This window comes from Salvelinus sp. IW2-2015, linkage group LG4q.2 (genome assembly GCF_002910315.2).
Source record: "Salvelinus sp. IW2-2015 linkage group LG4q.2, ASM291031v2, whole genome shotgun sequence".
Taxonomy (NCBI): Eukaryota; Metazoa; Chordata; class Actinopteri; order Salmoniformes; family Salmonidae; genus Salvelinus; species Salvelinus sp. IW2-2015.
The window spans coordinates 19,948,829-19,972,839 of record NC_036843.1 but is presented as its reverse complement, the minus strand read 5'-3'; the positions used below and the strand labels follow the sequence as shown (position 1 = coordinate 19,972,839).

General features: G+C 42.1%; 3 protein-coding genes across 5 annotated transcripts in view; 2 read left to right on the top strand and 1 right to left on the bottom strand.

Annotated features, from left to right (window-relative positions):
* Positions 1–10,815: 10,815 nt before the first annotated feature.
* On the bottom strand, positions 10,816–14,441 carry gjb9a (gap junction protein beta 9a). 2 transcript variants are annotated; one of them, XM_023986271.2, is made up of 2 exons: positions 14,286–14,441; positions 10,816–13,126 (listed from the first exon to the last, which is right to left on the bottom strand). In XM_023986271.2, exon 2 carries the CDS (start codon positions 13,115–13,117, stop codon positions 12,308–12,310), a length of 810 nt encoding a protein of 269 aa, XP_023842039.1. In that variant the 5' UTR covers positions 13,118–13,126; positions 14,286–14,441; the 3' UTR covers positions 10,816–12,307. The 2 variants fall into 2 exon arrangements, with proteins under 2 accessions (XP_023842039.1, XP_023842040.1); XM_023986272.2 differs by having other exon boundaries at positions 14,291–14,441.
* Positions 14,442–15,588: 1,147 nt separating this feature from the next.
* ptp4a2a (protein tyrosine phosphatase 4A2a) lies at positions 15,589–18,912 on the top strand. The gene is made up of 7 exons (XM_023986884.2): positions 15,589–15,725; positions 16,227–16,355; positions 16,598–17,121; positions 17,294–17,386; positions 17,606–17,736; positions 17,912–17,986; positions 18,544–18,912. The coding sequence occupies exons 3-7, from the start codon at positions 17,026–17,028 to the stop codon at positions 18,653–18,655; spliced, it is 507 nt and encodes a 168-aa protein (XP_023842652.1). The 5' UTR covers positions 15,589–15,725; positions 16,227–16,355; positions 16,598–17,025; the 3' UTR covers positions 18,656–18,912.
* Positions 18,913–19,837: 925 nt separating this feature from the next.
* Positions 19,838–24,011, top strand: part of ppp1r13ba (protein phosphatase 1, regulatory subunit 13Ba) — a 60,930-nt gene continuing 56,756 nt past the window's right edge. The window contains exon 1 of one of the 2 annotated variants that reach the window (XM_070443418.1): positions 19,838–20,125. The gene's annotated coding sequence lies outside the window, so the exon portion shown is untranslated. The remainder of the gene's footprint in view (positions 20,126–24,011) is intronic. The other variant, XM_023986882.2, reaches the window with a different exon arrangement.

Here is a 24,011-nt window from a genome sequence, read left to right as displayed (position 1 = left end):
CATTATGTCAATGTCACATGCATCACCTGTGTGAGACGGAGATGATGAAGCTGTGACTGTCTTTCTTTTCACCACGTCTTTAGAGCCGTCTGATTTCCCCTGCTGATTCATGTCTGGGGAGGACATCAAAGCCCACAGAGGTCATACCTAAATGGAGTGAAAAGAGGACGGAGAGAAAGAAAAAAGAGAAAAAGTTTGTATTTAATAGAAATCTCTGAAGCAGCCTTAGAAACATGGGGGAGGGGAATCTGCAAGTGTGTGAGGGCGAGAGATGGAGAGCGGGTGAGAGAGAAGAGGGGGGTGGCTTGCGTTGGTGTTCAAATAAGAGACCATTTGTCAAATAATCAGTGCCTCTGAGCAGATGGATGCTTTACATGGTTTCTTAAACCTTTAGTTTCTTCATTTCAGAAATGATGTATTCTGGAGCGCAAGCAAGCAAAGAGATGGATTAATCAGCTGCCATGGCAATGACAAGTTTTTGACTAATTTATTGATGGGGACAGTTGAAATTGATGACAGCAGAGACTAGTATGAGGAGAAGGCGATGCGGAGATAGACAAAGGGAAATACTTTGGGGGTTCTGAATGGACCAACACAGAGAGAACAGTGAGTTACCCAGCATCATGTTGAAGTCGTGTGTTATTTTTTTGAGGCTGCAACTCTATTCAACACCTTTGCAAATCTGTTTTTGTGTTGTTGGCTGCAGTTCTGTCAGAGCAAGCGAGCAAAATTGTTCTTGAATATGCCTCTATGACAAAAAATAATTTCTCCAAGCTCCTCTACTGGTATTATTGAGCGGAGAGAGAGAGAGGCAGTTTTAATAGACTTTACAGATGGCACTCAATCTGAATATTTCTCATATTTGTAATTGACTATTGCATGATGAAAAGGAATGAGCTGACATGCATCATACTCATTTTTAAGTTGTCTCACTGCACTTCTTTTATATCTAGTATATTTCAATTACCACCTCTTTTTAGACTACTCTTTTTGGAACATTTACTGACAGTAATTTTTGCTGGTGGTGGATAGAACACTATGGGGAAGCCTCTTAGTCGACCGGGTTGCTTCAGGCAGAGCTCCTGCTGCCTGGAGAAGAGTGTGGACGGGGATGGCTACAATGAGGACGGTTACATCCCCCAGCGCTCCATCTACGACACCATGTGTATCAATGAACAGATTGACCATGGGTCTGCTCAGAGCACCATAACCTCCAGGGGAGGCCAGGACAACAACTTCTCCAGCAACGGCAACCTAGGGGTAGGTGCTTGCGGGGACATGATCACGTTCGAGGCACGATCCAAAACTCCCATACCTTCCATGGGTAGGAGGCTAGACGAAAGGGTGATATTTGACCAGCTGAAGCTGGTTGAAGCTGGCCAGAGCAGCCGTTCCCCAGGGGGGTTTGGGGGGAGGTCCGTGTCCCCCAGTGTCTCCTTGATGTCAGCCCCTGGGGGAAATTCCTCCTCCAGTGGCAAGAGACATCAACACCAGCATGACAGCGGCAAGAGAGGGGACAGCGGCCAGCGCTCCTGGAAAGTCCTAACACCCCCCAAACATCTTGAGCATCTAGAACTCTCATCTGGAGATGTAATGGAGAAGAATTTCTTAAATCCTTTCTACTCACAACACAACATGACCTCCCCTCTGATCTCACCCTTCTCTGGGTCACCCCTTTCCTCTGGCTGTCACACCCCTGTGTTCTACTCCCCAGCCAAGCCCCTTCCGTTTCAGTATCAGAGCTTCATCTTCGAAGAATCACCCCCCTCTCAGCCTCGTCACCCCCCTCCCAAACCCCCTCTCGCCCAGCTCTCTGTCACGGCCCTCCAATGTGTTCAAGAGGATCTCAGAAGGATAGGAGGAAGAGACAGAGAAACAGAAAGAAAGAATGAGAAAGGGGGAGAGATTGAGAAAAAAAGGGCGGTATCCCACTCAGTGGGCTCTATGTCTCAAGAGGAGAATGTTGGGGTTTTTGGTTTTGCGCCGAGGACGAAGGCACTGGACTCAGCCATTGACAATGATTCTCCCTTCTCCCCAGAGCCACCCCGTGACACTACCCCCCTCTTGCTCGATCAGATTTCCCCAGGACCTGCCCCTGCTCGTGCTGTGAGCCCCCAGCCTATGGAATCCACCTGGCCTCGCAGGCTGATTGTAAGGAAGAGAACTGTTAGACAAGGTGGTGCAATCCATAACTTTCCTATCCTTCCCCCTCTGCCCTCCCTGGTGGTGCTTAGTGCCATGGAGAAAAAAAATCTTCCCCACCTCACCCCTTTCTCTGAGCACCAGGGTAAATTGGTAGGGTTGATGGGTAGGGTGGGTTACTCCTTGAAGGAGCAACACTTGGAAAATTGGAGGGTCTTCTCTGCAAAAAAAACTCTCCAAAAACCAGAGAAGGAAGGGAAAGGAGGGGAGGAGCCAGAATGTAGAAGCAGCAATGGCACTGAGTCATGTATAAAGGAGGGAGATCCAGAAAGCAAGGAGCAGGAGGGTGGAGAAAGAGGTGGCGGTGCTGAGGGGAAGGAGGTGGAGGAGTGGGACACGGTGCTCGGTATGGTGAACACACTGTGGGATGAAGGCTGGGGGGATGCAGAGTCTTCCACTGGCTCTCTGAGGCACTGGCCTCTGCTCAAACCCCCTTCTGGGTTTGGAGGATCTCACCCACCCTCTAGTGCTGCTTCTGAACTCTCCCTCCTGGAGCTGGAGAAAAGGGCTAAGGATGTAGAAATGGAGCTTGTAGCAGAACAATGTCTGACAATTTCTCTGAGAAAGAAAGCTTCACAGCTCACAGCAGGGCAGTCTGTTGTTTCTGGAAGTGTCTCTGAACCTGAGCAGATCAGTACCAAACCCAGCCTGGAACTCTTTGCCATGGGTTGTTCAACAGGGACAAAAAATGTCAAGGAAGATGGTTCGCCTGATTTCAACCTGACCTTGGAGTCAGACTCAAGTGGAGTCTTCATGTCGAACCCCAGTCAGACCAGCCAGGAAGACAATGCCTCAGATGGTAGTGACAGACCCTTGACTGAGTCAGACTTGGGGAGCAACACATCTCTGGACCAGGATAAAGACGAGGTGGCATTTAAAGACTGGGGGAGGGAGGAGAGCACCGAGCTTCAGTGGTGCTACCCATCACTCTTAAAGATCTCCTCTCACTGTGAGGGAWATGGAATTGAGGAAGAAGCACCTTTGATGAAAGACACTGAAATGGGTGACATGCAATCCACCAACAATGAAGGGCCTGATAATCCAGATCTACATGATGGTTTCACCCCTTTAAACCAGGCAGAATTGAAACCAAGGAACAAGAGTGTTAAGATCATATCTGGCACTGACTCCCCACTCCCCTTGTCCCCCTCCAGACATGAGATACCACGGAAGAAGTCAGGCCTGGACAGCAGTGACCTGGATCCGTTTGTCACTACAGATAGTTTTGTATACCTGGCTGTGTCTGTGCTCCCTGATGTCTCACTAGCACAGGAGGAGCCCCCCTCTCTCCCCACTGAGTCTACACCCCCAACCTCCCTTTCCAGACCCCTCTGCCCCAACGTTGAGGAGAGTGACTTCCTCTCAACAGATAGCTTTGTGTATCTGGCGGGTCCTGAGTGTCATCTGCTTGCCACAGAAGGCCACTCTTCCTTTATTCGTTGTTCCAAGGGGTCCGACTCCTCCGATGACAGCGGGTCCGGAGTGGACTTTGTGCTCGGCTCCATGGTTGGAGACAGTGACTGGGATTCTGATGAGTCCGAGTCCGGCTCTAAGTCTAAACCAATCAAACAACCGACATGGGATCTGTGGGAGGAACTAGAGCAGGAAGTGTTGTCTGATCTATTCTGTGAGGAAGTGAAACCAGTGACAGAGCCAGTGACAGAGGAAATTACAGTCCCTGTAACCGATCAACCGAGGAAGGTTACCTGGCAGTTCAGGGCTGCTGAAGGTTCCACTCGTCAGACGAGTAAAAAAGAKACGTCATCCTCTTCATCTTCGTCTTCATCCTCTTCATACTCCTCAACCCACACAGAGGTGTGAGAGGAGAGACACACTGGCTGCGTCTCACATGGCACCCTATTCCCTACATAATTCACTGCTTTTGACCAGGACCCATTGGGAATAGGGTGCCATTTGGGACACATCCAAAGTCTGAGTCTGGTTCATAGTTGTTGATCTCACAGTGATTAAGGCAGCCTGTGACATTCTTTTGATTAAATTATAAATTAGTTTTTAAGGTTTTTAACACCATAACCAATTGATTCAGTCATACGTTTTGGTATTCATGCTTCATTTAAGTAAAGATAGTTATAGTAAATACAACCTTAATAAGAGCTTCATTCTTCATAGATTTCTATTACCATATAAGCAAAATTGAAGAATTCTCCTTCTACAGTTGCTTTATTTAATATATTTTCTGTTGCATCAAATAAGTTACATATAATTTGTCAAGTTGATTGATATTGAAATACTGTTGGATTTTCATTTACAGTATTTATGTTTAATCTGATTGTTAGACATGCCTACACATTTGCTATATACACTGAGTGTACAAAACATTAGGAACACCTTCCTAATTTTGAGTTGCGCATCCAATTTTGACCTAGAACAGCCTTAATTCGTCGGAGCATGGACTCTTCAAGGTGTCGAAAGCGTTCCACAGGGATGCGGGCCCATGTTGATTCCATTGCTTCCCACAGTTGTGTCAAGTTGGCTGGATGTCCTTTGGGGGTAGACCATTCTTGATACACATGGGAAACTGTTGAGTGTGAAAAACCCAGCAGCGTTGCAGTTCTTGATTATTTGTCTTTACCCATGCAGCCTCTGAATGGCACACATACACAATCCATGTCTCAATTGTTTCATGGCTTAATTTAACAAGTGACACCCATAAGGGATCATAGCTTTATCCTGGATTCACCTGGTCAGTCTTTGTCATYGAAAGAGCATGTGTTACTGTTTTTCAGTATATTTAATTTATGAAAAGTGTTGATTCGGTCTTGTATAAATGAAAATCATGAGTGAATGTGGTATATTTTATCATTGGTATATTTGGTATATTTTATCATTTCCCAGCGTCGCCCAGGTAAGGGTTTGGCCGGGGTAGGCCGTCATTGTAAGTAAGAATTTGTTCTTAACTGGCTTGCCTAGTTAAATAAAGGTAAAATAWTTMTTTTTTGCCAAATATATAATAAAGTGCTCTGAAATAAATGTTGCATTGTAAAGCTATGAAGATTTCTTGCAGTTAACTATTGATCTACAGTAGCCTACCTTGCCTGGTTCTTGATGGTGTATAATACTAAGTGATGCATATACATAAAGGGAGCTATTGTAAAGCTTTTATGTACAACTTGTTGTTGAAATGCATAAATGTGCAAATAAATACCTTGACTTGGTGGCTCTAATGGGGATTCTGTGTCACCTGCATTTTGTCTGTTGGGAAAAGTAAGCCCCACATTTATTTTTTCTACATTTTTCTTTTACCACTGCAAGTGAATACATCCAAGGGCGACACCCCTCTATTGCAGAAATGTAGGGCTCTGTCTATCTATTTCAGGCAAAATTAATTAGATCATTGTGAACCAGGCCAGTGAGGTGGCAGTGGATGTGATAATGGGGTGGGGGCTGTCGTAATTAATAGTTAATTTGTATGTCAGCTATAATTCACATGAGGATCAATACCCACATTAACTGAGGAGGCTGACAGACAAACTGTTGTGTTTGTGTCTGAGTAGTAGTTCATTGGGTTTGTTTGTGCCATCTTGCCACTCCTTGTCATTCCAAACATGACAAGGAGTGGCAAGGAGTGGCATGATTGCACAAACAGACTAGTATGGAAAGAATTGAAGGCCGGAACACTCATCTTTAAACCTTGCTTGAATATTACAATGCATTTTTAATGTTGAGCGAGCTTTGCTCCTTTTCATTGAACAGACTAGTACCCAGGCTAATAGTATACGAATGGCCTTTCATCACAGCCACAGTGTTTGTCTGGGCGACTAACCTCTCAATACCATTACTGTGTCACTCACTCATATGCACCACTGTTCTTTTTTTTMAGTCTTTTTGTTTGAAGAAGGAATCATTGTTCCCCCAACCCAAATAAGTGGCACAGTTGACATTGAGCTCTGGCGCATTGAATGACAGAGATGACATCAACCTTTTGTTTGAGCATCTTGAGGAAGGAGACTTCTCCAGTGTACGTTTGACAGGGCATGACATTAAAAAAATACACAGCACATGTTCATGCAATGAGGATCTCTCATAATCATGAATATTGTGGCTTCGGTGTGCTTCAAACACACCAGACGTGGTTATTGCATAATTGATTGATTCTGCTAAGGATTATTATTGAGAATATCTATTTTACAGTGCCTTCAGAATGTATTCACACCCCTTTACTGTTTCCATTTTGTTGTGCATGAATTTAAAATGAAATACATTGAGATTTTTGTCACTATACACAATACCCCATAATGTCAAAATGAAATTATATATATTTTTTTCAAATTAATTAAAAATGAAAAGCTGAAATTGTCACGTTCTGACCCTAGTTCTTTTGTTATTTCTTTGTTTTAGTGTGGTCAGAGCGTGAGTTGGGTGGGTTATGTATGTGCGTTTTTCTATGTTGGTTTTTTCGTTTGGCCTTGTATGATTCTCAATCAGAGGCAGGTGTCGTTAGTTGTCTCTGATTGAGACTCATACTGAGGTAGCCTTTTTTCACCTGGGTTTCGTGGGTGGTTATTTTCCGGGTCAGTGTTTGTCCCACACGGAACTGTTTCAGTTTGTATTTCACGTATCGTTTTGTTTCTGTGTTCGTTTGTCTCATTAAAATATATTATGGACACATACCACGCTGCGCATTGGTCCGACATTTCTTACTCCTCGTCAGATGAGGAGGACGAAGAAAACCGTGACAGAAATGTATTGAGTCAATATGTATTCCAACCTTTTTCATGGCAAGTGTAAATAAGTCCAGGAGTAAAATTTGCTTAACAAGTCACATAAGTTCCATGGACTCACTCCATGTGCAATAATAATGTTTAACATTATTTTTTATAACTACCTCATCTCTGTAACCCACACATACAATTATCTGTAAGGTCCCTCAGTCGAGCAGTGAATTTCAAACACAGATTTAGCCACAATGACCAGTTAGGTTTTCCAATGCCTCGCAAAGAAGGGCACCTATTGGTAGATTTTTTTTTAAAGCAGACATTGAATATCCGTTTGAGCATGGTGAAGTTATTCATTGCACTTTCGATGGTGTATCAATACACCCAGTCACTACAAAGATATTTCTGTATTTCATTTCAAAAAGTTAGCAAACATTTCTAAAAACATGTTTTCGCTTTTATTCAGGCTGTAACACAACAATGTGGAATAAGTCGAGGGGCATGGATACTTTCTGAAGGCTCTCTATATTAGCCTGGTCCCAGATCTGTTTGTGCTCTTGCCAAGTCCATTGGCATGACAACCCACATGAAAAAATACTATAGTATACTATGGTATACAGTGTATTCAGACCCCTTGACCTGGAGCCAGTGGGTTTGTCGACGAGTATGAAGCGAGGGCCAGCCAACGAGAGCGTACAGGTCGCAGTGGTGGGTAGTATATGGGGCTTTGGTGACAAAACGGATTGCACTGTGATAGACTGCATCCAATTTATTGAGTAGGGTATTGGAGGCTTTTGTAAATGACATTGCCGAAGTCGAGGATCAGTAGGATGGTCAGTTTTACGAGGGTATGTTTGGCAGCATGAGTGAAGGATGCTTTGTTGCGAAAAAGGAAGCCAATTCTAGATTTAACTTTGGATTGGAGATGTTTGATGTGAGTCTGGAAGGAGAGTTTACAGTCTAACCACACACCTAGGTATTTGTAGTTGTCCATATATTCTAAGTCAGAACCGTCCAGAGTAGTGATGCTGGACGGGCGGTAGGTGCAGGCAGCGATCGGTTGAAGAGCGTGCATTTAGTTTTACTTGTATTTAAGAGCAATTGGAGGCCACGGAAGGAGAGTTGTATGGCATTGAAGCTCGTCTGGAGGGTTGTTAACACAGTGTCCAAAGAAGGGCCAGAAGTATACAGAATGATGTCGTCTGCGTAGAGGTGTATCAGAGACTCACCAGCAGCAAGAGCGACATCATAGATGTGCTATATATTTACAGGTAACTATAGTATAAATACTGTGGTAAAAGAATACTGTAGTATACACCATAGTAATTAATGTAGTGTTTTTTTGTGGATTGTTGTATACTGCAGTATTCACTGTTTTTGTGGACTCTACTATACTGTAGTATTTACTGTAGTGTTTTAGCGGACACTACTGTAGCATTTACTATAGTGTTTTTGTTTTATTATAATTGACATAGAAGTGGAGGCTTTCTCCATTTGGAGAAATACTAAAAGAGCACATTTTCCATAACCTCTAGGTAGGTAGGCCTGAACAGATAGTTCAGAARTTATGTGGTTTTCTATAAACTTGTGGGTAGGTCTGAACAGATAGTTCAGAGCTTCTTCTCTTTCTATAAACTGTAGGGAACACAATATATGGTCTATACTTGAAATTTAGGATTCTCAATTTTGTGTGGCAAAAATTGCGATATGGAGGAATGGGTAAGGTTTATGCAAATAAAATACTGTAGTATTTACTATTATCATTAGCGAATAAAGAAATGACATTTTTTCAGATTAAACATTTATTTTCTCACTAAATTTTTTTCAAGGAGTATGTGGGGATGCATGCTGTGTGCTTGTTTCTACAGTGTGATATGTAGCCAACTAGGACACTGCATGAGTGGGTGTAGCCGAGTGGGTGAATCATGCAGTAGGATATCTGCCAGGTGCTACACTTGTTGAATCGACATTGTTTCCACGTCGTTTCAATGAAATAACGTTGAACCAACGTGGAATAGACGTCTGTGCCCAGTGGGATCAGACCATACTAGAATGAGGGACAATAAGCATGGCAACGAGAGAGCACTAAAATAAATTGTTATTGTGGTTAGATGACAGAGGGAAGAATAGAGTGAGGGAGAGGGTGTGTTGATAATGGAGAAAGGGAATTGTAGGAGGGAAGTACAAGTAAAAGGGCAACAGGTGTCACTTATGTAACGTTAAGGCAGGCAATGTGCTGTGCTGTGGATGGAGTGTGCTATTTTAAAAGGCGTTTTAGCTGAGAGAGAGAGACAGTGTGGGCTGAGGCTTTAGAACGCAGACGGGGATAGAACCAGTGAGAGAGAGAGAACAGTGTGGGCTGAGGCTTTAGAACGCAGACGGGGATAGAACCAGTGAGAGAAAGAGTAAAAAGAGAGGATTTCAGAAAAGGGAGAGCTTTTAAATTGATCTGTTTAATAATTTTTGTTGTAGCTTTTGAACCGTGCAAAGATTGTTGTGACCTTTTGAATTGTATAAAGGTTGTTGCCTTTATATCGTGTAAAGCATACAGCAGGAAAAGGGTATTGAATTGTCTGTGGTGGCAATGCAAATTCCTTTTTGTAGAAGAGTGAGAGGTGATTTCATTTGCATGGTGTTCTGAGTGAGTGAGGTGAACATTGCACATTTCAAAATGACTGAGAGTGGGTGTCGTTGCCTTTGTTATGGCCATCAGCCTTTGAGTCATGCGCACAATAAATATTCAATTGAATAGGTTGGAAACAGGTTTCCTTTGATATTCTATACTTCAATTTTCATTGGGGACTAGACCTGACCTAGCCTACTACTAAGCCCTCTACATAGAGTTAGGGGTTATGGACAGTGCCTTAATTATTACAACAACAAAAAATATACTGCATATATATCTTAAAAAATACACACATTTTCACCCCTGTATGTATTTGGACAGTGAAGCTAAAATTCTAAATCTGACTCTATACATATTGGTCATATTGGCGACAGTACAAAATGTCACCTCATATTTGAGGGCAGTTTCATACATGCAGTATCTGTTTTACCATTTAGAAATGAAAGCACTTTATGTACCCACAGTAGTCCCCCCATTTGAAGATGTCATATGTATTTGGACAAATTCACTTAAAGTGTATTCAAGTAGTCAAAAGTTTAGTATTTGGTCCCATATTCATTGCACACTATAACTACATCAAGCTTGTGACAACAAACTTGTTGAATGCATTTGCAGGACCGGATTAAGAAATCATAGGCCCCGGGGTTACAAAACGTTCTATGGATTATATGTTTAGGGCCACAACGCAACAAGCTGTAGCCTATATTTGGCGCACATGCTGCCCAAACTGCAGCCTTCCTGACACTTTATGTTGGTGTTTCCTTAATTTTGGCAGATACCTGTATGTGCTTGTGATAAAAAAATGTTTTATAAACTATTGATCGTCTGGGTCTAAATTATATTTTGAACATTTAGAGCGGGCTTCTGTGGATGCTTTTCCAACAGTCTTGAAGGAGTTCCCACATATTCTGAGCACTTGTTGGCTGCTTTTCCTTCACTCTGCGGTCCGACTCATCCCAAACCATCACTCTCCTTCTTGGTCAAATAGGGTGTGCAAAGCTGTCATCAAAGCAAAGGGTGGCTACTTTGAAGAATCTCAAATATAAAATTGATTTTGATATATTTAACACTTTTTTGGTTACTACATGATTCCATTTGTGTTATTTCATAGTTTTGATGTCTTCACTATTTTTCTACAATGTATTAAATATTACAAATAAAGAAAAACCCTGGACTGGTGTGGGTGTGTCCAAACTTTTGACTGGTACTATATATATATATATATATATATATGTATTTTTAAATTGCTGCCTCATGCCTGGGCCAAGGGGCTACAGCGCCAGTAAGCKCCTGCATTAATCCGACCTGTGCATTTGCAGTTTGTTTTGGATTGTGTTTTGCCCAATAGGAACTGAATGGTGTATAATGTCTTGTGCCATTTTGGTGTCACTTTTACATTAATATGGATGCTACCATGGTTATCTATAATCATGAATGAATTGTGAAGTATCCTGCTTGTCATTTGAATGCAAGTCGTTACAGAGGGTAGTGCGTATGGCCAGGTACAAAACTGGAGCCAAGCTCTCTGCCATCCAGGACCTCTATACCGAACGGTGTCAGAGGAAGGCCCTATAAATCGTCAAAGACTCCAGCCACCCAAGTCATAGACTGTTCTCTCTGCTACCACATGGCAAGCGGTACCGATGCACCAAGTCTGGAACCAATAGGACCCTGAACAGCTTCTACCCCTAAGCCATAAGACTACTAAATAGTTAACCAAATAGCTACCCGGACTGCATTGACCCTCTTTGCACTAACTCTTTTGACTCATCACATATGCTGCTGCTACTGTTTATTATCTATCCTGTTGCCTAGTTACTTCACCCCTACCTATACAGTATGTACATATCTCCAACAATAACCCCGTACCCCTGCACATCGACTTGCTACTGGTACCCCGTGTATATAAAGTTATTGTTACTCATTGTGTATTTATTCCTTGTGTTATTATTTMTATATATTTTTCTCTCTGCATTGTTGGGAAGGGCCTGTAAGTAAGAATTTCACTGTTAGTCTACACCTGTTGTTTACGAAGCATGTGACAAATAATATTTGATTTGATTTCATCTTGGGAATGGTGAGTAGTTAGCATGTTTTATATAGCCTCTGTAATTTTCTCACCTGTAAATTTTCATGATTCATTCATGATTTTTGTTAATCATTGCATTATCAGGATTCATTTAGAAATGTTCAGAAACATCTCATTTACTCACTTAGAAATACAATTATCATTCACTATTAAGTTTCTATTGGGAAAAACATAACACACAACCAAAACAAACTGCAAATGCATCCAACAAGCTTGATGTAGTCATTGCCTGCTGGTAATATGGGACCAAATACTAAACTTTTTACTACTTTAATACACTATAAGTGAATTTGTCCAAATACTTATGACGTCTTCAAACGGAGGGACTAGATATATAAAGAGCTTTCATTTCTAAGCGGTACATTCTGTACTGTCGCTTCATATAAAATACTTGATCTAAAATCCAAAATGCTCCAGTATAGAGCAAAATGTACAGTTAGTGCATTCATCTTAATATATCTAGGTGGGACAACCATATATCTCAGTCATAGTAAGTATATTTTTCCTCCATAAAGTAGCTACCCCCAAAGTCAGTGCAATATGGATTTACATTTTAGTCATTTAGCAGACGCTCTTATCCAGAGCGATTTACAGTTAGTGCATTCATCTTTAGATAGCTAGGTGGGACAACCACATATCTAAGTACATTTTTCCTCAGTAAAGTAGCTCTCAGCAAAGTCAGTGCTATATGCACCAAAATCAAACAGATCAGGACTACAGACTTGTGGCAGCAGCCTCCTCTGCCTTCTTCTGTCTGCTGATGTTCTGCTGGCTCCCAATAGTTGGATCTACCCTGATATACAATGACCTCGGCGGAGCGATGTTGGTCACCTCATGGCACTCAGCGAAGAGAAGTCTCTTGTTGGCCTGCCGTACTTTGAACACCTTTTGTAACCGCTTGCCCAACAGATAGAACATCTCCAGGATGCACATGAAGATGCAGACGGCTGAGGAGACCACCATGAAGATGGTGAAGATCTTCTTCTCCGTGGGCCTGGATATGTAGCAGTCCACTGTGTTTGGGCAAGGCTCCAGGGCACACTTGGAGAGACGTGGCATGTCATAGCCATGGTAGATATAGTAGAGAATGTAAAGGAAGGCTGCGTCAACCACGGCCTTGAAGATCAGGCTGACCAGGTAGGTCCACCACAGGCCTCCACGTTTCTTTCCTGGGTTGGCGTACAGGTGAGAGCCCTGGTGCTGGGAAGCATACTTTGAATCCTTCCCCTCGCGATACTTGACGTGAGCCATGACCATGAGAGATGGACAGGTGACGAAGATGAGCTGGAGGGCCCACAGGCGGATGTGTGAGATGGGGAAGATGCTGTCGTAACAGACGTTGGTGCAGCCGGGCTGCCTGGTGTTGCACACAAAGTCCTTGCTCTCGTCTCCCCACACACGCTGGGCGGCAACCACGAACACCATGACACGGAACACAAACACCATGGACAGCCACACACGGCCAAACACGGTGGAGTACTTGTTGACCCCGCTGAGTAGGCTCTCTAGTGCTGACCAGTTCATCCCTGTGGCCTGTCAAACACAGAAGTCAGTCACAAGGCAATATGGTCACACACAGGGTTAAAACAAATCTGTCATAAATTAAATAAATACATAGACTAATCCTGACCACAAAGACACTGACATGGCCAATCTTCAATCCTTTTCAGTGCAGTTAAACACATTATTTTCTGTGTGATGGCATTAGTTCTCGCTTGCTACTCTGTGAGTCTTCACAAAGCAGTGTAGGCATTGACATTACTAAATTCAACACTAAAATGTCCATGAAGAAACCACACCTAGTTTATTTACAATAGAGGAAGTCCATTTATTGTAAAACCAGCACACTTTCAATGAAGGGAAGTTAGATAATTAAATTCTTGACTCATCATTTCATGAATCTAACAAGACCTAAATGGCCTACGGTATGTGTATATGGTTTTGTGTTATGTCCTCTTTAATTGGTCCATGGAGATTAAACTAATCTACCTTCTGATAGGATTTATCCGCTCTAAATGCTTTTAGAGCTTCGAAGCACAGCAATCAATTTTGAAACTGTAGGCCTTACGTAAATAAAAAAAATGGAACACGTACTTTTCCATTATGTCAGTAATGACGCCATCATGTAAAATGATACCATTGTATTTTATGTCTCCCACATCCACTCAGACTATTAATTATATATTTACTGTTTGAGCGTAGGCCTGTATTTGACAAGTATTCAGTATTCCAGATCGTGATTGTATTTTATTTATTGATTCATTATTACTAAAGTCTTTGCAACAACAGTACTTGCCAGTAAATGGTCATTTAAATGTGTACAGAGGTATTGCAATGTTGGTAGAAAGCAAAAGTGCCTTATCACTACATTCACATCACTGAACAAACAGACGGTGATTGATTTGATGTACTTATAATATAAGGTGTCTTTCAGCGTCCTAAATAGCTATGTCAAATAAAATGTATTATTATCATTATTAGTAAAGACACGTTAAGCACCTTGAGTATAGAACACCTAATGTGTAGAGATAATAAACATACAGTAGGAAACAGGAACGTCTCTTTTGTACAGAGCCTCTACTGTGTCAGGCCTTTCGTACCACTGGATCTCTGAATGTTAAGTTAATTTCTCCTCAATTCCCTAAGACAATATAGTTAAGACATGCATTCATTAAAGTAGGCTGAAAATTACCTTACTTGGGATATGAACTGGGATCAGAAAAATGTAAATATTCCAGCGGAACAAACACAGCWGGAATCTATCCTCAGGTATCTCTCTTTCCTTTCTCAGAAATCCTGCCTGTGTCACATGGAAAACTACCAAGCGCAAACAGCCTAGCCTACCAGCCCCAGGTGTGTGAGGAGTGAGGACTGTATACTATTGGCAGTGGTGTAGTTTTTTTACCTGCTAAACAAAGGGTGTGTGGGTGTGTGTTTATCTATTCATGAGGACTCAAGGAAACCACACAAGAACAGACCTGTGAATCCAAGCCCACTACCTGAGAGAGAGAGAGAGAGAGTCTCTTTCCTTTCTCAGAAATCCTGCCTGTGTCACATGGAAAACTACCAAGCGCAAACAGCCTAGCCTACCAGCCCCAGGTGTGTGAGGAGTGAGGACTGTATACTATTGGCAGTGGTGTAGTTTTTTTACCTGCTAAACAAAGGGTGTGTGGGTGTGTGTTTATCTATTCATGAGGACTCAAGTAAACCACACAAGAACAGACCTGTTTTTTTTTGTTTTTTTTTTTTTTTTTTTAGAGTGTGTGAGAGAGAGAGAGAGAGAGAGAGAGAGAGAGAGAGAGAGAGAGAGAGAGAGAGAGAGAGAGAGATGGCTGTGGACTGTGAGAGCATCATAGGCCTAATGTAAGCAGTAAGACTAATATGGCATTTCACACATGTGGAATCCTAAGATTCAGTGGAGGCTGGGGGGAGAAGCTATAGAAGGATGGGCTCATTGTAATGGCTGGAATGGAATTAAATTCAATGGTATCAAACACATCAAACATATGGAAACCACATGTTTGACTACGTTCCATTTGTTCCATTCCAGCCATTACAATGAACATGTCCTCCTATAGCTCCTCCCACCAGCCTCCACTGTTAAGATTGGGTAACACAGAATGATGACCTCTATGGCATTTWWAAAAATTGTTTAAATGTAATRTTTATTTAACTAGGCAAGTCAGTTAAGAACAAATTCTTATTTACAATGATGGCCTATTTAGGCCTATTTCATTATGGCAAATTGCTATGGCAATTAATGCATCTACTAGATTTCTTGTCAATGCAGACTTTTTTTGTAGAGTGTCTTTGCCGTCAGAATTGGTCAAACATGCAATATCCTCTATCACCATCAAGGTCTATTATTGAATTAACATGGAATAATCCCTAWAACTATGTTGTATTCTTTCTCCAAATAACTGTGACTCCCTCTAGTGTTGAGAATCTGAATGAAAATGCTCACTGTATTTTTTTCCAATACACACGTTGACGTCACGTACGTCACGTGGTATAATACCAAGCCGCTAGCAAGCTAACGCTTTTTAGCACTGCTGTCAACAAACGGATATGTTGCTTTTTTCAACCAGTCTTTCATCGAATTTTCATTGAAGACGTCAATCATCAGCTTTTTGTAAGTAACTAGATAGTTGCCTAAACATCTGGCACGTCATTGTTAGCTAGCTAACGTTAGTTTTATCTGCTGCGTTGCCAACGTGCTAGCTAACCTAGCTTGACTCCCAAATACTGTCGCCATCTATGGCAAATGGCTAGTTTATTAGATTAACCTCTAGCAAGCTAATAACTAGCTCGCTATGATGGCTAAATGCAAGTGCTTCTGCAATAGCTACGTGTATAGCTATTATTGCATCGTGTATAATATGTAATCATTGCATTTACTGTATTGAACTATTCTTGCCAGAGAGACAGACAGTGATAGAGGGACAAAGAGAGAGAGCTGTAATGTTTGTAAATAAATGGTATTGTTCCTCTTCTATGAGCTGAATGAAACTTTAATGTAATGTAAAAAATGTATTTTATATTGTTACTACAGTACGTTTAGGCATCACAGCATTGTTCCTAAACGTGGCTTTAATGTATACGCTATGATTTAGCCAAATGCTTTGTTTTACAGGTCAGGAGTTCTTTGTGAGCAGCAGGAGCCCTAGGCTGTGCCACTGTAGAGAGAAGAATCAATGGTGTGCAGAGTTGCCACACCGCCTTGTGCACGCTGGATGAACGCAACGTTACTCAGCACACAACGGTTGGTTTGTTTCACTCATTGATTTTCTCAGTGTTATTCAACATGTTAGACCTATTTCATTATCGCAAATCAAAATTACATGAGACGTGTAATACAACGTGACAGACATTACATTGTATGGACTCTTTTATATAGCCTGAATTGGTTCAGGCTATCCTACTTTGCAGCTAGTCTATTACGTGTTAGTAATTGGGCTGTGTTGCTGATAAAACCATTCCTCCCTGTGAACTATATGTTTTCAGGCAGCACATTTATGGCGTTTGTGAGGGTGCCGCACTGTGGAGACTTTTGCCAGGCACAGCACCAGCACCTGTGAGCAGCCTGCAGCCAAACATATGAAGAAATACCCCACCAGAAGTCGACCAGTACTCCTGGAGAGAGAGGGGCTGATATTTATCCAAGTATATGGCTTGGATTGAGCTAATCCAMCCACTAAACAACCACTAAATAATTCCTGAATGGGCTAGTTGGGATTTAAAATCTAAAGGGATACCCCTTTTCTTTCTTTTGTTTCCTTTTCATATTCCACTTTTTATTTACTTTTGCCCCATTCTCCATAGCCTATATCTTTCAATAACCACCTTTATACTCAATCTAGCTACCATTTTGGAGTACTTTTCTCTACTACTGTACACCCTCTCCTGGAAGACTGCCTTCTCTGTCTGTCAAGATGAATCGCCCCGCCCCTGTTGAGATCTCCCATGACTGTATGAAGTTTCTGATCACCCACAATCCCACCAACTCCCAGCTGGTGAAGTTTATAGAGGTACGGTATCATTGACTCCTACTAATAGATATCCCTTATGCTTTGCATTTACATMAAGCATTGTGTTATTTGGTTTATAGAGTTCTTATATGTTAAACCATATTTGGAATGAACTGAAAAACAAGTGTGTTGAAAGATTACTTGCTAAACTAAAATCACTTATCTATTATAGGATCTGAAGGCTTTTGGAGTGCAGACACTGGTCAGAGTGTGTGATGCCACTTACGACAAAACCCCTGTGGAGCAGGAAGGCATCACTGTTGTGGTGAGACAACTGCTCTGTTCTGCCGCTATCTTAACCTGTTAGACCTTCAAATTTGGTTGGAGTTGATTCAGGCATTTCTATTGTATCTGCATGATATCTAGGCCTGTCCTTTTCCTAATGATGGAGGTAGCATGAAAGCATTAGGCCTATCAATTACCCTACCTAATCAATTAATCCTTTAACAGAGCCTAATTCCAACCGTATGTTCTCTCCAAACAGGATTGGCCCTTTGACGATGGTTCTTCACCCCCTGAACAAGTCGTTGATGACTGGCTCAACCTCCTGAAGTGTAAATTCAGAGAGGAACCCGGTTGTTGCATTGCAGTGCATTGTGTGGCGGGGTTGGGTCGGTGAGTTGTCTACATATTGTATCTTCTCCTTCCTTCGAATGTCTGCTAGCCACCAACTCAAAGCAGRGTTTAGTGAATGTGGTTATTTAGTGAAGGAGGGGTATTTTATATTACACCAACTTTCCCATTTCTACAGTACACTTGTGTGATTGTGATTGATATCATTTCTCCCCAGAGCCCCAGTCCTGGTAGCGTTGGCGTTGATTGAGTGTGGGATGGAGTATGAAGATGCTGTTCACTTTATAAGACAGTAAGTTATATAATAATTTGGTGGGTGCTTATAATTTGTTCTATTTCATACATGTTCAAGTGTGTATTATGCATGTGTGAATTGAAAATAAGTTTTTATGCATACCCCATTCCCCCTGAGACACCCTTGGAGAGTGGGGCCACGGCCAGGGATCAGCCGTTATTGACGGCGACCCTGGAGCAATTAGGGTTGAGTGCCTGGCTCAAGGGCACATTGGTAGGTTTTTTATCTAGTTGGCTCTGGGATTCGAACCAGCAACCTTTCGGTCACTGGCCCAACGCATTTAACTGGTAAACTACCTGCTGCCCACAAGTTCTCTACATTGATAATATTTGGATACTTCAACCATTTTTCTGAATACTAATAATGGATAATCATTTTCATAAATTATCAAATCTTCTCGCTACTGTGATTTAAAAATGAAGATTATATAAATTATGATGAGGTGATTCCTGAATACGTCAGTGTGACATTTAAAATGCCATCAAAATGCCAAATCATCAAAACCATCAGAAATCATCAAAATGCCATCATTTTGTCTGTGTTTCTTCTCTCAGAAAGAGACGTGGAGCCTTCAACTCAAAACAACTAATGTACCTCGAAAACTACAAGCCCAAGATGCGTCTCCGCTTCAAAGATGCCAATGGACAAAATTGCTGCATTCAGTAAGAAGATAAGCGGTATTGGCAAGATTTACTCAACAAAGAAACTGACTACTATAAGAAAAGTTATTGATTATACTCAAATAATAAAAAATATATACTGAAAGAAAAAAAACTTATTGATTACCAGTCTAAATAGTAACATTTAATTTGATCAAAGTAAACAATGTGAAAAGACCAGTTAGAGATGAATCTGAGTTGTTAGCACTGCTGTTTTCCTAAACTACTGTAGTGATTCATTAAAGCAAGATGTTTAAAATTGTTCCTTGTTGTTGTTGGTGTGATCATGTATGAGTTGTGCAAAGGCTGAAATGTGTTTTTGTTTAACAGCCTTTGATAGTATTACAAATGTTTAAAAATAAGATCATCAAGGAGGAGCACAAATCTGCATAAATACTGTATTTACCTGGTATTTCCTACGAAATTCTGTTGTAGAAATGAATTATAACTTATCTCAACATATTTGGGTAACTGCCTGGTACCAAATGGGGATTGCTGTATTTGAATGACTCATGAATCAACATGTCATTTAGGCCTATAGGTATTACCATTTAATTTCAGAGTAAATACCTTAATTTTAGTTCAGTTTTTGTGCTGTAAATAAGAGTAACGTGATCATGTTTTGGATGATGAGCACCACCACTACAATATGTAGGCCTACACACATTAGAACACCTCAATAAATAAAGTTAATACAATTCATCTGATGAATTCTTTTTTTTTTGTCAGACCTGAACGATCCAATGAATCGTTTCCCGTCCCCTGCATCCTCTGCCTGTCATGGCGTTTGTAGCTGCGGTTGGAAAGTAGGTTGCATTATCTTGTGAATTTAAAACTGTTCGCTGTTCTATTTTGATTAAGCTTGTCAAATAAACGGGGACGAGACCAGGGGCTGATAATAACTACATAGATTTTGCACCGAACGTCATAATGTGGCTATCCAGGCTTGAAAATCAAAGTAACATTGTTGCGGTTGGAATGGATTTGATGTCACATTTTCTTGATATGAAGCATACATTACTTTAGAGCGTTTGGGTTAACATTTGCAGTATTATTTCACCGATAACCATATAAAAGCAGCCGTCTTTGCTACAACAGCATTTTAGCGGTCTTGTCCTGGCCTTGGATTATACTATTTATTCGAGCGCGCGGGCGGTCGAACCCTCTAAAGGCAATCGGCGAATTATTTGTGGCATGAACTTTCAGTCACTCAGCAGCAAACTCGCCGAAACAACATGCCTCCCAACTACGCTGAGTGATGTTCAGTGACTATTGCGTGCCGTGACCCACTTCGCCCTCAGCGTCTAGTTATGCCTGCATCGCTGTGGGACCAAGTGTCGTTACTTTAGGACCATTACATCCGATTCTGGAGAGGGACGCACTCGACCATACCGACCAGTTATTTGGGGCAGAGAGAGAGAGAGTTTCTCCAAGAGATTGGCTGTGATAAACATTAAATGACTGACTAAAATCGCCGGTAAGTACATTTTAAAAAAWTGGATAGTTTTAGAAGTCTTGGAAAAATATATTGTGGATAGAATGAACAGATACCTGTGGATAGCTTCGAACAAATGAGCTCGTGTATAAAATAAAACCCGTTAATTTGAATAGAATTTACATATGGATTTTGAGTGGTGGGTGAGCTACAATACTCCCATCAATGAGAGAGATGAATATGAAGCGGAATAATGCAGACTTTTAGGGTAGCCTAGGGAAGATCCCCACACAACAGTGACAGGCAATACTTGTGGTCACCCACCCAGTGACGCACATTCACCAAGACCTGTAACCTCCCTGTCAGTGTCAGTCGACCAGTATCTGTTGTCAGTTTAGGGAAGTACACACACACGGCTCCAACATGGATCTCCTCATGCCTGTTAACTGGCTTTTGCTCATTGTCCTATTTTCGACTTCTATAATTAGCGAGGCAGTGTAGTGGGTTGAAATTTTCACAACTGCTTTATTCACACACACATTCCATTTGTATGTTCTTTATCATGTCTAGCAGGGCAGTCCTATTTCTCCCTCAACCCCCTCTTGTCATCCCTGTACTACAGAAGCCTCTTTTCGATCCTTCACCCCCCCCCAATTACCTTTATTTCCACCCAGATTTGATACAACTGCTCTCATAGCTATTTAAGACACCGGAGTTTAGAATTTGGGTGGAATAGTCAGGAAAGACACTGCTAATGGACTGTGTTGGACATTCATTATCATTGGGAGTGAGAGTGTTTTAAACATCACAGTTATTAGCATATACTCTACTGTAGTACAACGCTGGTGTTTTTGAGCCAAAGATCAAGTTCAGAGCCCTCTATTCACTCTGCTCAGACCAAGTGGAGTTAACTGACTGATATTGATTGTGAGCCATTTTGTACTCTCCCATCTCATGACTTGACCAGTAGCCAGTTGTAAGCTTACAAAGACTTAGCCTGTTTAATTTACTGACTTACTGTTGTGGTTATAGTGAGAGTCCTCCTCCTCAGCTCTCATTAGTGGAAGTGAAGCCTTGCATCACTGTGTAGTCGAGCTGCTGTTGTTTTTATGAATCCCGCCATGCCATTTGTATTGATGTGCCTTTCGGTGTTAGAGTCAATTACATTTCAATTCAGTCAGTTCAGGGAAGTAAAGTGAAATTCCCAATACAACAGAGGAACATTTTGTTTTGAATTGGAATTTCAGTTTACTTCCTGAACTTACTGAATCGAAATGGAATTCAACCCAACCATGATCTCTCTAGACTAGAGGATAAKATTAGTGGCAGAACATGGATCAGACAGTGCTGGTCTCTGTGAGCTGCTCCAAGGCAGGGTCCCGTCACATCTCAGAGCTATAAATCTGATCCAGAACATACTGGGTTCAGATCCTCCCATTCAACCTCTTGCCTTTATGGTAAACACTCCCCCCAGTTCCCTGTCTATGTGCAAACCCACTGGGCATGTATGTCAGCAGTGTGAATGGGAGGCTGTCAGCTCCATTGAATAGACTACAGATGAAGTGCAGTGTTTACAGCTATGTCCTGCGTTTAACTTCAAAAATCTCTGGAAGAACAGGATTTTAGCTCTTTTAGTGGTGCCAGGCAAGCCCGTTCCCCTACACAGTGGTTGCTTTTGACAATTTATTGACTGTTCTGTGCTGCACAGGGGAGCCAGCTAGCCAGGACACTAAATCAGGTGTTMGTTGGTCAAGAGTGTGTCTGACTCTGAAACATCATACTGTCTGCATTCTGGTTTCTTATCTCTGTTGTCTGTCATGGAAGTATGGGCTCTGTTAAAAGTTTCACATTATGTCTTCCACCCAACAGACACGTTGCAAATCCATCCACTGATAAAGAGATACGTTATCTGAAAATCTCTTGAATGATTTGTATTCCTGTTCATTTGGTTCATTCGATGCCCCAGGAGTATTCGTTTTAAAGGGAGCTTAAAATACACTTTGTTTATAACTAACACACACAGAGAGAGAGAGAGAGAGAGAGAGAGAGGACTGTCTTTCTCTGTCTGCCTGGTAGATGAGGTCTGAGTGACAGGGTAAACTGTGCATCACAGGCTCTCCAGGCAGTGGCTCATCAGTCAGCCTAGCTCCAGGCCCACTGCGACAGCGCCTGGTTTGTGTCCTCAGATGTATTATTGACAAGGCCCGGAGTGTTGCTGGCACAACCGTTAGATTTGGGCTTCATTGGAATCAGTCAGCACAGATCCATCTCGTCACTCCTCAAACCGAATATCAAGTGCATTCGAAAAGATGGGATGGCATCATTTTGTTTTCTACAATGGAATAATTTCCTATCAGCCTGTCTGAATGTTTTTTCTCCTCTCAGCAGGTTTTAGTTGTGTGGTTGCTAGGTTGTTTCTGTTTTGAATGGTACAGATGTGGGATTTMAACTTAATCTGTTTCTCACAGCAGTAAATAATCCTGCAGCAATAGGAAATGTGAATTATTGTGTGGATTATAATTAATGGACATTTTTGTAGGACAAATCCAGTCCATTTTATAGTAAAAATTACAAACTTTAGAAGCCTTTTTAAACCTTGAATGCACTACAACTTTGCATTTCCTGGAAATTTCCTGCAACAACAGGGTGATCAAATGTAAGACACCTGTTGTTTGAACAAGAAGTGTGTGTGTGTCTGTGTGTTGTTTAGCTGGATGCTTATGTGCCCGTGGTCAGTGAGTGTCCTGTTCCTCCTATAGGTGCCCTGTCACAGTGACATCCTGGTCTGATTAGTGTCACCAGGCGCCTCTTGTCTCTCTCTGCCTCACACAGCCTGTTCCTTGGGAATCTAATTCTGAAGATGGGCGGCCTCATGAAGTTACCCATGGCCTGGCTCTGGCTGCATTTACCAGCACACACACCATCACCCTGGCTCCGCTCCTCACGTTCACTCACTGACACCCCAACCCCTATCCTTCTACTGCCTGGTGTCACACACACACACACACACACACACACACACAGCACACACACAGCACCACACACACACACACACACACACACACACACACACACCAAATCACACACACACACACACACACACACACACACACACAACACACACACACACACACACAACACACACACACACACACACGCGTGAGTGAGTGAGTGAGTCTCTTAGCCTGCCTGTCCGTTGTTTGCCTGTGAAAATCCTCTCCTCCAGCTCTATGAAGAGGTTCTTCAGCATGGTGCAGCACAGCTGTCAGTGTGACCAAGGCCTGGCTCACCAGACGGTATGTCCGGGCCGCAGCCACAGGAGAAAGAGAACAGGAGGCGTTGGACAGACTGGAGCCTGACTGGGAGGTGGGCGCTGCCTGTCCTGTTTGCCACTGTCCTGTCCAGCCTGCCTGTCCTGTCTTGCCGCTGTCCTGCTGCTGTCCTGCTCTGTCCTGCCCCTGTCCTGTCCAGCTTTGGCTCTGACTGCCCTTATGTACTACACACCACTGCGACCTGTATGCTTTCGTTGGCTGGCCCTCGCTTTATATTCATCGCCAACCCACTGGCTCCAGGTCATCTATAAGTCTTTGCTAGGTAAGCCCACTTATCTCAGCTCACTGGTCCCATACCAATTCTTCCTTTGGCGCCTCTCCTTCCAGTTCTCTGCTGCCAATGACTGGAACGAACTTAACAAAATCTCTGAACTGGAACACTTATCTCCCTCACTAGCTTTAAGCACAGCTGTCAGAGCAGCTCATAGATTACTGCACCTGTACATAGCCCATCTATAATTTAGCCAAACAATACCTCTTTACCTACTGTATTTATTTATTTATTTTGCTCCTTTGCACCCATTATTTCTGTCTCTACTTTGCGCTTTCTTCCACTGCAAACCAACCATTCCAGTGTTTTTAGTTTTATTTACTTG

Bases quoted from the DNA above. Each gene is read 5' to 3' on its own strand.
- gjb9a (XM_023986271.2), bottom strand. From the start codon at position 13,117: ATGAACTGGTCAGCACTAGAGAGCCTACTCAGCGGGGTCAACAAGTAC.
- ptp4a2a (XM_023986884.2), top strand. From the start codon at position 17,026: ATGAATCGCCCCGCCCCTGTTGAGATCTCCCATGACTGTATGAAGTTT. The intron at 17,122-17,293 runs GTACGGTATCAT...TATCTATTATAG, and splicing joins AGCTGGTGAAGTTTATAGAG to GATCTGAAGGCTTTTGGAGT. The intron at 17,987-18,543 runs GTAAGTTATATA...TTCTTCTCTCAG, and splicing joins GCTGTTCACTTTATAAGACA to AAAGAGACGTGGAGCCTTCA.